The sequence below is a fragment of the Mesoplodon bidens genome, assembly GCF_964165515.1.
Source record: "Mesoplodon bidens genome assembly, chromosome: 3".
Taxonomy (NCBI): Eukaryota; Metazoa; Chordata; class Mammalia; order Artiodactyla; family Ziphiidae; genus Mesoplodon; species Mesoplodon bidens.
The window spans coordinates 149207098-149220277 of record NC_138178.1 but is presented as its reverse complement, the minus strand read 5'-3'; the positions used below and the strand labels follow the sequence as shown (position 1 = coordinate 149220277).

At 42.3% G+C, this 13180-nt stretch overlaps 1 protein-coding gene across 6 annotated transcripts in view; it reads left to right on the top strand.

Annotated features, from left to right (window-relative positions):
* Positions 1-6824: 6824 nt before the first annotated feature.
* ZFYVE1 (zinc finger FYVE-type containing 1) overlaps positions 6825-13180 on the top strand; it is a 50339-nt gene continuing 43983 nt past the window's right edge. The window contains exons 1-2 of one of the 6 annotated variants that reach the window (XM_081229301.1): positions 6825-7017; positions 8407-9338. In XM_081229301.1, coding sequence (XP_081085427.1) covers positions 8826-9338 — 513 coding nt within the window. In that variant the 5' untranslated portion in view covers positions 6825-7017; positions 8407-8825. Of the gene's footprint in view, positions 7018-7219; positions 7324-8355; positions 9339-13180 lie in introns of those variants that run through there. The other 5 variants (XM_081229302.1, XM_081229305.1, XM_081229304.1 and 2 more) reach the window with 5 other exon arrangements.

The following is a 13180-nucleotide window of genomic DNA, read 5'->3' as shown; positions in this document are numbered from 1 at the left end:
TAAGATCCCATATGCCACACAGTATGGCCAAAAAAACAAAAACAAAAAAATATAAACTATATATACACATACATATACATACATACATATATATATATATATATATATATATATATATATATATATATATATATATACACATACACATAAAGAAACAAACAAACAAAAATTGAGGCAGGTGGAGCCCCCAAAGAATGAGCAGCGACCTACTGGCCTCTTCTTCCTGCTCCTGACAACGACAGTGGCGATCCTTTCGCCAGAGCTCCAGTTCCTTTACCCCGCCAGTCCTCACCCTAGTCCAGGGTGCTGTACATGGCGGGGCCCCAGAAGTGCCCAGTTTTGAGTGACTGATGAAAAGAACTAACAAAGCCTGGGGCAGTGGCTCCACCTGCTGAGGTCTGGTGCAGGCATCCCTCCCTGAAATGATGGCTACTGGTCTCTGACAAGATGAACACAGAAATCGAAAGGAAGCATCTAGAAACTTTTATAGCAATTTGGCGGAGTCCTTTTATTTCCTTTGAATCTAATAATATTTTTTTTTTTTTTTTTTTTTTTTTGCTGTACGCGGCCTCTCACTGTTGTGGCCTCTCCCGTTGCGGAGCACAGGCTCCGGACGCGCAGGCTCAGCGACCATGGCTCACGGACCCAGCCACTCCGCGGCATGTGGGATCTTCCCGGACCGGGCACGAACCCGTGTCCCCTGCATCGGCAGGCAGACTCTCAACCACTGCGCCACCAGGGAAGCCCTAATAATAACTTTTTTTAATTGAAAAAAAAAAAGGTCCTTAATCTTAATCACATGTGCAAAGTCCCTTTTGCCATGGAATGTAACGTGTATACAGGTTGTCAGGGCTGGGTGTGGACATATTTGGAAGACCATTATTCTGCCTACCACAGTTGCCATCACTGAGAACGCAGTGGTGGCAGTAGCATAGAATGTACTGGAAAACGTCTTCAGGGGATATGGTGCTAATGATTGTGTCCCACCTTGACCTCCTATGGTGAGAATTTGCTTGTGATTCCACCTAACTGCCTTCCTTGACTAGTTTTTGAGCCAGGTTTCCCAAACTTCTCAACAATTCTAAGATACCTTATAGCCTTCCAATAAAATAACTTCATAATTACACACAGTGAATTTCCAAGCTCTGTCTTAGTGGTTACCCATGTAATGTCAAGCAGAAAGGTAACTTTATTTATTTTTTTATATTTTTATTTTTCTTTTGGTTGCGTTGGGTCTTCGTTGCTGCGCGCGGGCTTTCTCTAGTTGCGGCGAGCAGGGGCAACTATTTGTTGCGGTGCGGGGGCTTCTCACTGCGGTGGCTTCTCTTGTTGCGGAGCATGGGCTCTAGGCACGTGGCCTTCAGTAGTTGTGGCTCACAGGCTCAGTAGTTGTGGCTTGCGGGCTCCAGAGCGTAGGCTCAGTAGTTGTGGTGCACGGGCTTAGTTGCTCAGCGGCATGTGTGATCTTCCCGGACCAGGGCTCGAACCCGTGTCTCCTGCACTGGCAGGCAGATTCTTAACTGCTGCACCACCAGGGAAGTCCAGAAAGGTAACTAGAGGAATTCAATTATTCTGGTTCCATTGGTAGAGACTATCTCTAACAGGAGGTCTATACATGTTAGCCTTTTATCATAAATATTCAACTGATTTGAATACTTCCCTCTTGTTCTGATTCTATACTCACCAAGCACTTTTTCAATAGGTTTCTCCTATAGGACTATTATCAGAGGAACAAATGTGCTGTGTTAATTTTGAGCATTCCAGTCTGGGTAATAGTAATATGTCATTGTAAAGTATTGGCTTGGCATCCTCAGCCTGCTAAACTTAGTGTGTGTCTACCGCTAAGAGATGGATCCATCTAGGTGGGTGATAAAATCAAATTCCTATGTCTGCAAGGCCGAAGGGTGGATCTGGCTCTGACAAACTTACCAAGGAAATGAATGCCATTCCTTAGCACCATTTGGGAAACAGACAGCTTAATCCACACAGGATACCTGGATGTAGCCACACAATTTAGGAGTGTGTATTTTAATAGCTAAAGACCAGTGGTGTGTGTGTGTGTGTGTTTGTACATACTGAGGGCTCCTTTTATGGGGGAAGTTGAAGGGGAAAAACCTGAAAACCTTTCTTCTACTTGTTTTGTATGTCCTGTTGTGGTTAAGGCCTTTAAAATGCTGTGTTGAGTGACCTAAGGAAATTATTAAGTCCAAAAGCTTGGTTTGCTTACCTTGTAGATTCTACTTTCCAGTCACCTTTTACTTTATTCATTTTTTTCTAATTAAAATTTTTTAAATTTTATTTTATATGGTGAGATATGCAAATGGAAAGTATGAAAAACATATAAATTGTTTAAAGCAAAAGTATCAAGTGAACATTGGTGCAGCCACCACAGAGGTCAAGCGTAGAACACTGCCTGTGACTTTCTGTTTGAATAAAAAAAAAAAAAAGAGTAGAACACTGCCAACAAACACCCAGATGTTCATCATGTGCCCTGATCATATTGGCTCCTCCCTGAGCTAACCACTAGCTTGACTGTTCTTTTTTGTATAATGGCTCATAATATGGCAAATTGGCCATCCTACTGGAAACAATGAAAAATGCTGGTAAAATAGTGAAGAGTCAATAAGAAGACAAGGAAAAATCAGACCAAAATCTAGGTGAAGGCAGGATCCAGAAAGTAAATAGAGCAATGATGTTACTTTTAAGCACATGTCTTACTTGAGAAGTTAAACTTTTTTTTTTGTCTTTCTCTTATATGGCTTTTTTTTTCATATCCAGTTTTATTCTTTTATTGTTTTCAGGGCTCCTTGAAAATATATAATTTTTATTTTATTTATTTATGTATTAAAGTACAGTTGAGTTTACAATGTCATGTTAGCTTCAGGTATACAGCACAGTGGTTCAGTTACACACACACACACACACACACACACACACACACACACACACACACACACACACACACACACACACACACACACACACACACACACACACACACACACACACACACACACACACACACACACACACACACACACACATATATATACTTTTTCAGATTCTTTTCCCTTATCGGTTATTACAAGATGTTGAGTATAGTTCCCTGTGCTTTGCAGTAGGTCCTTGTTGGTTATCTATTTTATGTATAGTAGTGTGTATGTGTTCATTCTAACCTCATAATTTATCCCTCCTCTCCTTTCCTCTTTGGTAACCATAAGTTTGTTTCTATGTCTGTGGGTCTATTTCTGTTTTGTACACAAGTTCATTTGTATCTTTTTTTCTTTTTTTAGATTCCACATATAAATGATACCATATAATATTTGTCTTTCTCTGTCTGGCTTACTTCACTTAATATGATAATCTCTAGATAAACCCATGCACCTATGGTCAATTAATCTATGACAAAGGAGGCAAGAATATACAATGCAGAAAAGACAGTCTCTTCAACAAGTAGTGCTAGGAATACTAGACAACTACATGTAAAAGAATGATATTAGAACATTCTCTAACACCATATACAAAAATAAACAAAATGGATTAAAGACCTAAATGTAAGAACGGGTACTATAAAACTCCTAGAGGAAAACATAGGCAGAACACTTTTTGACATAAATCACAGCAATATTTTTTTGGATCCGTCTCCTAGAGTAATGGAAATAAAACTAAAAATAAACAAATGGGACCTAATTAAACTTAAAAGCTTCGGCACAGCAAAGGAAACCATAAACAAAATGAAAAGACAATCTACAGAATGGGAGAAAATATTTGCAAACAATGCGAGTGACAAGGGATTAATTTCCAAAATATACAAACAGCTCATATAGCTCAATATCAAAAAAACAACCCATCAAAAAATGGGCAGAAGATCTAAATAGACATTTCTCCGAAGAAGACATACAGATGGCCAACAGGCACATGAAAAAAATGCTTAACACTGCTAATTATTTGAGAAATGCAAATCAAAACTACAATGAGGTATCACCTCAAACCCATCAGAATGGCCATCATCAAAAAGTCTACAAATATTAAATGCTGGAGAGGGTATGAAGGAAAAGGAACCCTCCTACACTGTTGGCGGGAACGTAAACTGGTATAGCCACTACGGAGAACAGTATGGAGTTTCCTTAAAAAACTAAAAACAGAGTTACCATATGATCCCGCAATCCCACTCCTGGGCATATATCCGGAGAAAACTATATTTTGAAAAGATACATGCACCCCAATATTCATTGCAGCACTATTTACAATCGCCAAGACATGGAAACAACCTAAGTGTCCATCAACAGAAGAATGGATAAAGAAGATGTGGTGCATATACACAATGGAATATTAGCTGTAAAAAAAATGAAATAAAGCCATCTGCAGCAACATGGATGGACCTAGAGAACTTAAACTTGTTTTTTCTAGGCCTAGGGGGCAAGTAGGACAGAAGGCTAAGCCCAGGGCCTGGTCGAATGGGGAATTCTAAAGCCGGGACCTCAGTGTAAGGGTGAATTGCAAGTAAACACACCCCCACCTAACAGATTGTAAAGAAAGTTGTCTTGGAAGGGGTGACTGTGGGGAGCTGTAGAGGGGTACTGGACCCATAAGCCAGCCCTCTCAGGGATATGTAGCCTAAATATACATCTCTTGGTGGTTTAAAAAAAAAAAATTCCAAACAGTGCTAGTTTAAAGTTATCTCTACTGGCAGAAGTAAAACTAAATTCTCTCAGGAGGAATGAACCTTTATCTTAGCTTTCAAAATTCCCACAAATAATTTTCCAAGGAAAATGCAGCTCATAGTAAAAAATAACTAAGCACACAAAGAATGAGACTGAGTAAAACCATCCAACAACTGAAAGGGATCTGATAATTCCCATGATCTATTACAAGAAATAAAAGTAAAATAGTTTTTTTCCATTATTGACATATTGCCCTTAAATAGTAAGAAATTTCAAGAGTATAACTCTGTTTAAAAAGTTTTTCTTTTTCCTCACCTTAGTTACCTTCCTTGGAGGCAACCATTTTCCACAGATTTATGGGTTCTTATTTTTTAAAATTTATTTTATTTATTTATTTTTTTCTTTGTGGTACGCGGGCCCCTCACTGCTGTGGCCTCTCCCGTTGCGGAGCACAGGCTCCGGACACGCAGGCCCAGCGGCCATGGCTCACGGGCCCAGCCGCTCCACGGCATGTGGGATCTTCCCGGACGGGGGCACGAACCCGCGTCCCCTGCATCGGCAGGCGGACCCCCAACCACTGCGCCACCAGGGAAGCCCATGGGTTCTTATTTTAACTTAAAAAAATGTACTTTAAAATGGGCACGTTGGTTTAAAAAGGGTTAAATACCATTTTGTTCTCAGGATATATTAATAGCCTCATTTTATAATTAGGAGTATGAAGCAAACTATTAAGGCTACAAAAAATTATAGTGGTAGGTTAGGAACAAAACCTTCTAGGGAAATTTTATGCCATGCTGGCCAGTCTCAAGAGCCTAGCTCAAGACCTGTTATCTTAAATTCCTTTCTAAAATCCCTCTTTTCCTCTTCTCCCCTTAAAACTTCGAAATTGTAAAGTACTACAGATAGCTTATAAGTCTTAGTATCCCTGTTTGTGATGTGGCATTTCTCAACCATTGTGCTGTTAGTCCCACTGTTGGCTATCTGCCCAGTCTTGAAGACATAATTTTCAGCAATATAACCCTCACACAGGGCTGATTCATTATTATGTAGATTTGGTTTTACTATTGGTCTAACTATGTCCCTCGACTCATAGCGTACAAAATTATCTCACTTTAAGTCAGGAGACGGGTTCTTGTCCCAGCTTTGTCAATAATTTGCTTTATGACCTTGGCAAGTCACTTAACCTTCGTTTTCTCTCCTGGGTTAACAATTATCAAGATAGAATCATAGAACATTAAAACTGGCAGGGACCTCAGAGTTTACAGGATATTTCATGGAGAATTTTATTTTTATTTCATGGAGAGTTGCGTGATTTACCCAAGAGCTTTCTAGAACAAGCACCCAGTCTTCAGCATCTCAAACCAGTGCTCTTTACATCAGACTTGCTTTCAGTGTTGTTCTAAGAAACAAACGAAAAAAACAAAAAGTGAAAGCACTGAACAAGTATAAGACCATTTACGAAAAGCCAGATAACAGTGTTAACCATTAGCCTTACTGTAGCCTGAAAACTTACTTGAATAAATGTACTCCCTCTAACTAAAAGACGATTTAAAATTTGGAATTTCTTCAGGTATGTAAGGAAAAGTCAGAAAAATAAATTAATGGAGAAAGAAAATTAATGGTTGGCTTGCAGAACACTCTTGAAGGGAAAACAAAACTCCCACAAGAGTACTTATATTCTCTTAATTCTTTCTGGTCTTTTCTTAGTGCAAGATGAACTTGGGTAAGAGGAGACTGCCTGTTTTTATACATTCCTGAAGGAATGGTGTGCATTAAGGGTTACGTGAAATCGTATTATTTGCCTCGCCTATAGTACATATTACATCAGTTCTCTAATTTAGTGCCACTCCTTCTCTGGCCACTACCCAAAACAACGTGCTGAAACCTGCGGAAACCACAGTCACCGCAAAAACTCCAAGTCCCATAATGCTCGAAGGGCAGTCTCTACCGCCTCTTCGCAAGAGCAGCGTTTTCGGTACTGGGAGTTGTAGTCATTCAGGGGCTTCACTTCCGGTAAGTTGGGGAAGGACGCGCCTCCTGAGAACTACATTTCCCAGGAGGCTACGCGCATCCTTCTCCGCCCTCGCCGGCGTCAGGCTCCACCTCTCCCGCTCCTCCCTCACTGGGCTGCACCGGTCACGCCTTCCTGTTAGTCCGAGCAGGGAGAAGTTCACTCAGATCAGCTGATCCTAACTGACAACAGGAGAGGAGGAAGCCCGGGAGGTAGCGAAGGAGGAGGGGGGTGGAGATGGAGAGGAGGATGGATCCACCGGTGCCCTGAGGAACAGCCTCCGTCTGCACCGGCGCCCCGGGGTCCCCCGACGCCGCCTCGCCGCAGCAGAGCTGCTTCGTGGTGGGGTTCCCGGGACGCCGCGGTCGGGGAGGGAAGGGCACGGCCCTGCGCCGGACGAACGCTAGCCCTGGAGCTCCCTCCTTCCCCGGGAGGAAGGGGGGGGCGGGTGCGGCGGGGGTGGAGGTGGGGGTGGAGGTGGGGGTGGGGTGGTATAAACAATGGATTCGGCTCTGGCCTCTGCCAGCGTGGGGGGGATTTGGGGGGACCTTCTTTGTTCTTAGACCGTGCTCCTGCCCCTCGGGTTGTGGTGGTGGTGTCCGGAAGGAAGGAAGGGTGAGGAATCCCCGGCTGGAGAGAGGCGTCGAGGTGGGAGGCCGAGTGGGCAGACTGTTTGCTTGGGTCTGGTGGGCGGAGAGGTATCTTTTTGAAGGTTGGTTTTATTTTTTTCTCAATTGTGACAAATTTTGATTTTTATTAACGTTGTGGGAGCTGGTTGGGCACTTCTGTGATTAGGGTGTAAATAAGGTCTCCTAGTCACTCCTTTCGCCTTCCTTGTTTATCTAAAAATAAGATGGATAGATTGATTACTGTATGGGAGGAGTGAATACCCGAAAGGAGGGCTTTACATTTCCTTGGAGCGTTAGTTTGGGTGTCGAGGCGAAGGGGAGTTAGGAATATGATTGTGACAGAAAGCCCCTTTCTTGCCCCAGTTATCTATCTATTTTCTTTCTTTCTTTCTCTCTCTTTTTTTAAGCTATTTTAAAGTTGGGTTTTGAGTGACAAAGAGAAGAATTATTTGTTTTAACTCACTTCAGGCCTGGCTTTGCAGTGGGCCATAGTGGAGGAATTCTGTCTCCTGTTGCTCCCTTTTTTTTGCAGTTAGACAAAAGGAAGTACAATAATTGTTTTTAATTGTTTTTAAACATGGAATGGTGACTCTTGTTTCCAGGTTTAGAGTCGTTAATAGGCATCTGTCTAGAGTTGAAGCAATCCAGTCACAAGGTTAATTGGATCTGCACAGGACTTTGATGGAGCTAAAGTTTATTATTATTGTTTCTTTAGCTTTTTACAAGCGTCTTTCTCCACCTCTCCCAATTGTGGGGTGCAGGTAGGGGTGCAGAGGGTTGTCCCTCCAAGGACTATTTGCTTAGTGCTTTTGATTCTTAATTTAATAACTGAGGGAGCAGAGAATTTCAGTCTGGGCAATAAAGCAACACAGTTTCTTAAATGCCTTGAGACTAGAGGTAGTGGTTGTTTTCAAAAGGAGCGGGCTTAACCATGATTTTGAGGAGAAATTTCTAGGATCAGAATGAGCCAGTGTGATTTTTACAAGTGAGAGTGAGAGTTCTCTTGGGAGTTTTGGCCTATTTAATCACAATCTTTTTTTTTTTTTTTAAGGTGCATTTTTGTTTTTAGATGAGTGAAATCCTTTTCCTGCCTCTATTCTAGGTATCCTCTGAAATACTGACTTGAGCTGCATAATATTGAAAAGCTCCTGACCACTCTCTTTCATTACCAAAACCTTGTGTCTGAGGCCCCATGCATGCGCCCACCTCAGTGAACCCATCAGATCTCTCTCAGATAGCCATAACAGACCCTCTCAAGTTAATTTTAACCACATATTTGCCTGCACTTTATGGAGGATGAAACTATCAAACCAAGTCAACGTTGCTGCTGATTCAGGAGTCTTGGCAGCAGGAAATTAAACATCCAAACATTTGTAAATGTGTGAAGAATTCTAATAAGACATTGAATGTTTTTTTAAAAACATTTTTTTTAAGGGTGTTCAGAACCCTGTGGAGGCTGTGCTCAGTCTTCGGACTCAACGCCTTTGTCTTCACTTCTGGGGAAAGCCCAGGTACCGTTATATGGTAGGTGCTTTCCTTCCCGGTCTGAATATGAGTGCACAGACTTCCCCAGCAGAGAAGGGCCTGAACCCTGGGCTGTTGTGCCAGGAGAGTTACACCTGTAGCGGGACTGACGAAGCCGTCTTCGAGTGTGACGAGTGCTGCAGCCTGCAGTGTCTCCGCTGCGAGGAGGAGCTCCATCGGCAGGAGCGCCTGAGAAACCATGAGCGGATCAGACTCAAAGCTGGCCACATCCCTTACTGTGACCCCTGCAAGGGCCCCAGTGGGCATTCTCCAGGTATGAAGCAGAGGGCGGTCGTGAGGTGCCAGACCTGTAAAATCAACTTGTGCCTGGAGTGCCAGAAGAGGACTCATTCTGGGGGTAACAAAAGGAGGCACCCTGTTACTGTGTACCATGTGGCTAAGGTCCAGGAGTTGCTGGAGGAAGAAGGGATGGATGAGGACACCAAGAGGAAGAAGATGACTGAGAAGGTTGTGAGTTTCCTCCTAGTAGATGAGAATGAAGAAATTCAGGTAAGCGCTCAGTGGTAGTAGGATTCATGTGGTGGCGGAACCCATCCGATGTTGGCAGCTGGCTCTCGGGGGAGGTCCAGGAGGAGCTCGCATTTTTATCAGTAAGAGGCAAGACCCCAGAAAGCTTAAATCTGTGTGGAGTCAGATTTAGTTTCTTACCAGCTGCATGACCTTGGGCTGAATTACTTTACCTCTCTGAGCCTTAGTTTTCTCATTTATAAACTGGGGACAGTGCCTAGTTCCCTGGGTTATAGTGAGGATGAAATGACACAGTGTCTGTAAAGCCTGTTACCTAATGAACGCTCAGTGTGTGGTAGCTGTCATTCTTATTTTTAGGCTTATTATCAGGAAGAACTGATTTAGAACCGTTTTCTCAATGAGAGCACTTTGGCAAGTTGTGAATACGTGTGAATGAGGAGGGACTGTGTGTGTGCAGGGCAAGAGACACTGACTTCTGGTGGGTCCCATAGGAGTGCAAAGCTGTAAGTCGTCACCCTGCTAACTCCGTTTAGCGACAGGTGTTTGAAAAGTGGCTTTTCGTAAGGGTAGCATCCTCTCCAGATGACCTCTTATTTTCATGTATTGGCTTCTGATCAATAGAAGCCAGTAAGGGCATCTGGGATTACAGAAGGACTGGAGAATATTTGATTTGATTTTGAGCTGGGGAGAGGGTGGTGTCTGATAGGAGCAAGTTGGGGAGATGGAAGTGTGTGACAGGGGCGATTGGGGAAGGGGTAGTGAAGGTAGTACAATGATCATGTCTATACTTTCAAATGAAGACTGCTTCATTTCACATCCTGGCGTCACTCACTGGCTGTATAACCAAGGGCAAGTTATTTAAACTCCATGCCTCAATTTCACTTCTGCATGGCAGCAATAGTTGAGAGGATTCAAAGAAATTAGGAATAGAAATGGAAAGGCCCTTATCACAGGGCCTGGCACGTGGAGTCCAGTACCACTTTGTTGTGTTTGTCAGTATCAGGAAGTGTTTGTGGTACATTCAGTACTTTGAGCTGTGATGACTCCTCAAGTCTCCAGGTTGGAGGAGTACCTTCGTAAGTTACCGCTTGAAAACTTTCTAATTACCCAGTGAGTATTTTTCATCTGTCTTTCTCCACCTTAGATAAGGTTATGGAAATGAATTATGTCATGCTTTCTGTGTACGTCTACTGTCAGCTAAATACTTAGCTAACACGGGCTTTCTTGCTTGGTTGAGAGGAACTAATAGAGTTATGGAAGAGTGAGCCAGATCCCATTCTGCCTCCCGTGCTAGCAATAATGTCTCCTCGATGGATTCTGCTCTAATTGGGTGACAGTGTGCACTAAATGTTTTACAAATGGAACACTTGGATTTGGATGATTCCTGTTGGTTTTGCCACCAGTTCTCTTTAATGTCAGCCTTTGGAAAGTCATACTTCGAATTGTTGTCACTTTTGTAAAATGAGAGGAAGATTTGGGATGGACCAGTGGATATTGTGTCAGCACCAAAAAGAGTATTTTTTGAGGGGAGGAGGATGTATTTTCTTTTTTCTTTTTGTAGCACTGATACATATTTCTTAGCAGAGAACTAAGAAAATATAAGGAAGTGTACCGAAGCAGACAAATCCACCTTTTTTTCTTGTAGTGTGTAATGTGTATATAATTAGGCTGTTTTGTAAAGATTTCTCCCTTCATAAACAGTGACCACTTCCCCGGAAATAACAGTTTATTAATTGTAAGAAGCACTGGTTGGGACTAATGGATGGGACAAGAATTTTGGGTGGTGACTTGTTCTCATAGGGTCATGGTGGAAGAGTACTTGGAGGAAATATCTAGTTCACTTTTCTAATGTGAATGTCTAAAACAATTAGAGAGATGATTGTCTGATATAAATCTAGATGGTGAATTCCCCTAAATTGTAGACTCCTGGAGAGCAGGACCACGTCTTGTGCCCTGGATCACGTACAATGGTGGGCATGGTGTCAGGGCATAAATACTTGATTGGTGATGTCACGTCTCAACCTCAGTTTTTTAGAAATGAATATCACATACATACTTAGTAAAAGAAAAAAACAAAACTAAAATCATTTGAAAGGGATACAATGACAAGTTTCCCTCCTGCTTCATACCCTTAGTCTCCTTCGTTAGAACAATCATTATTAACAGTTAACTACATGCACTTCTAGAGTTTTTTCACGTATACTTACGAATATATATATGTATCCTTTTAATTTTTCAACAAAAAGGGATTCTGATACACTTGCTGTTCTGTCCTTGGCTGTTTTTCACTGAAGGATACATCTTGTAGAACTTTCCTTATCAGCACATTGAGGTCTACCTCAGTATTTAAAGGCTGCCTAGTACTCTGTTGAATGGTTTTTCTACAATTTTAGCCTATTAAGGGATATTTGTGTTATTACAACCAAGGATGTGTTGAATATCCTATAAATCTATTTAGAAATGGAATCTTTTTGTCAAATGATACGTACATTTTAAATTTAGATTGATATTACCAAATTCCTGAACCTTATTTTCTTAGCTTCTGCAGTACTTCTATGAGTCTCCCCTGGGTTCTGGTCTTGGCTCATGATAGTTAAAATTTCAAGAGCTCTTACTGTGGTGCTTGGCACTGTTCTTAGCATTTGAGCTCATTGAGTCCTGATGAGAACTCTGTGTATTAGTTTCTTACTGTTGCTGTAACAAATTACCACATATTTAGTGGCTTAAAGCAACACAAGTTTATTCTCTCATTGGTTGGAGGTCAGAAGTCCTAAAATGGACCTGATAGGGCTGTGTTCCTTCTGGAAGCTCTAGGGAAGAATGTGTTTCCTTATCTTTCTAGCTTCAAGAGGCCTCCCACGTACTTTGGCTTGTGGCCCCATCATCCAGCTTCAAAGCTGGTAGTGTTAACATCTTCCAATCCCTTTCTCTGTCTTTTTTCTTCTGTTGTCACTTGCCTCTCTGTGGCCCTTCTGCCTTCCTCTCACAAGGTCTTTGTGGTTACATTGGATCCACTTGGATAATCCAGTGTAATCTCCCCACCTCAAGGTCCTTAATTCAGTCACATCTGCAGAGCCTTTTTGCCCCGTGAAGTGACGTATTCACAGGTTCTGGGCATTAGGATGTGGACATCTTCGGGGGTGGGCTGGGGGGGGGGCAATTTCAGCCTACCACACCCTATGAAGTAAGTTGTATGTCTTAGTCAGTTGGGCTGCTATGACAGAATAGCATAGATGGGGTGGCTTAGAAACAACAGAAGTCTATTTCTCACAGTTCTAGAGGCTGGGAAGTTCAAAATCATGGCACTGACAGATTTAGTGTCTGATGAGGGCTTGGTTCATGACAGCTGTCTTCTCGCTGTGTCCTCATATTGCAGAAAGAAGCTCTCTGGGGTCTCTTTTATAAGGGCACTAATCCTATTCATAGGGGTTCTACCCTCATGACATAATCACCTCTCACAGGCCTTACCTCCTAATGCCATCACCTTGGGGGTTAGATTTCAGCATATGCATTTCAGGGGGATACAAGCATTTCGTATATAGCATTGTATTTTCTAGATGAGGACACTGAAACACAGAGAGATGAAGTGACTTGCCAAGATCAAGTTACGATTAGTGGCAGAGGATTTGCGATCTAAGATCCTTGCTCTGTGATACTCCTGTTCTGTCTCACTAGGTCATTTAAACTTTCTAATCAAACTTCATTCTGGTCAATAGCATCAACTCACCAGTTCCTCATGGCTGCTGTGAGAATCAAATGAAACATAGCTCTATATAAATGCAAGACGTTACCACTGAAGAACTCCTTCCTCGTAGCAGTGAAGATTCCATGATTTAGGCCCCAACTTTGTTTTTCTTTTCATG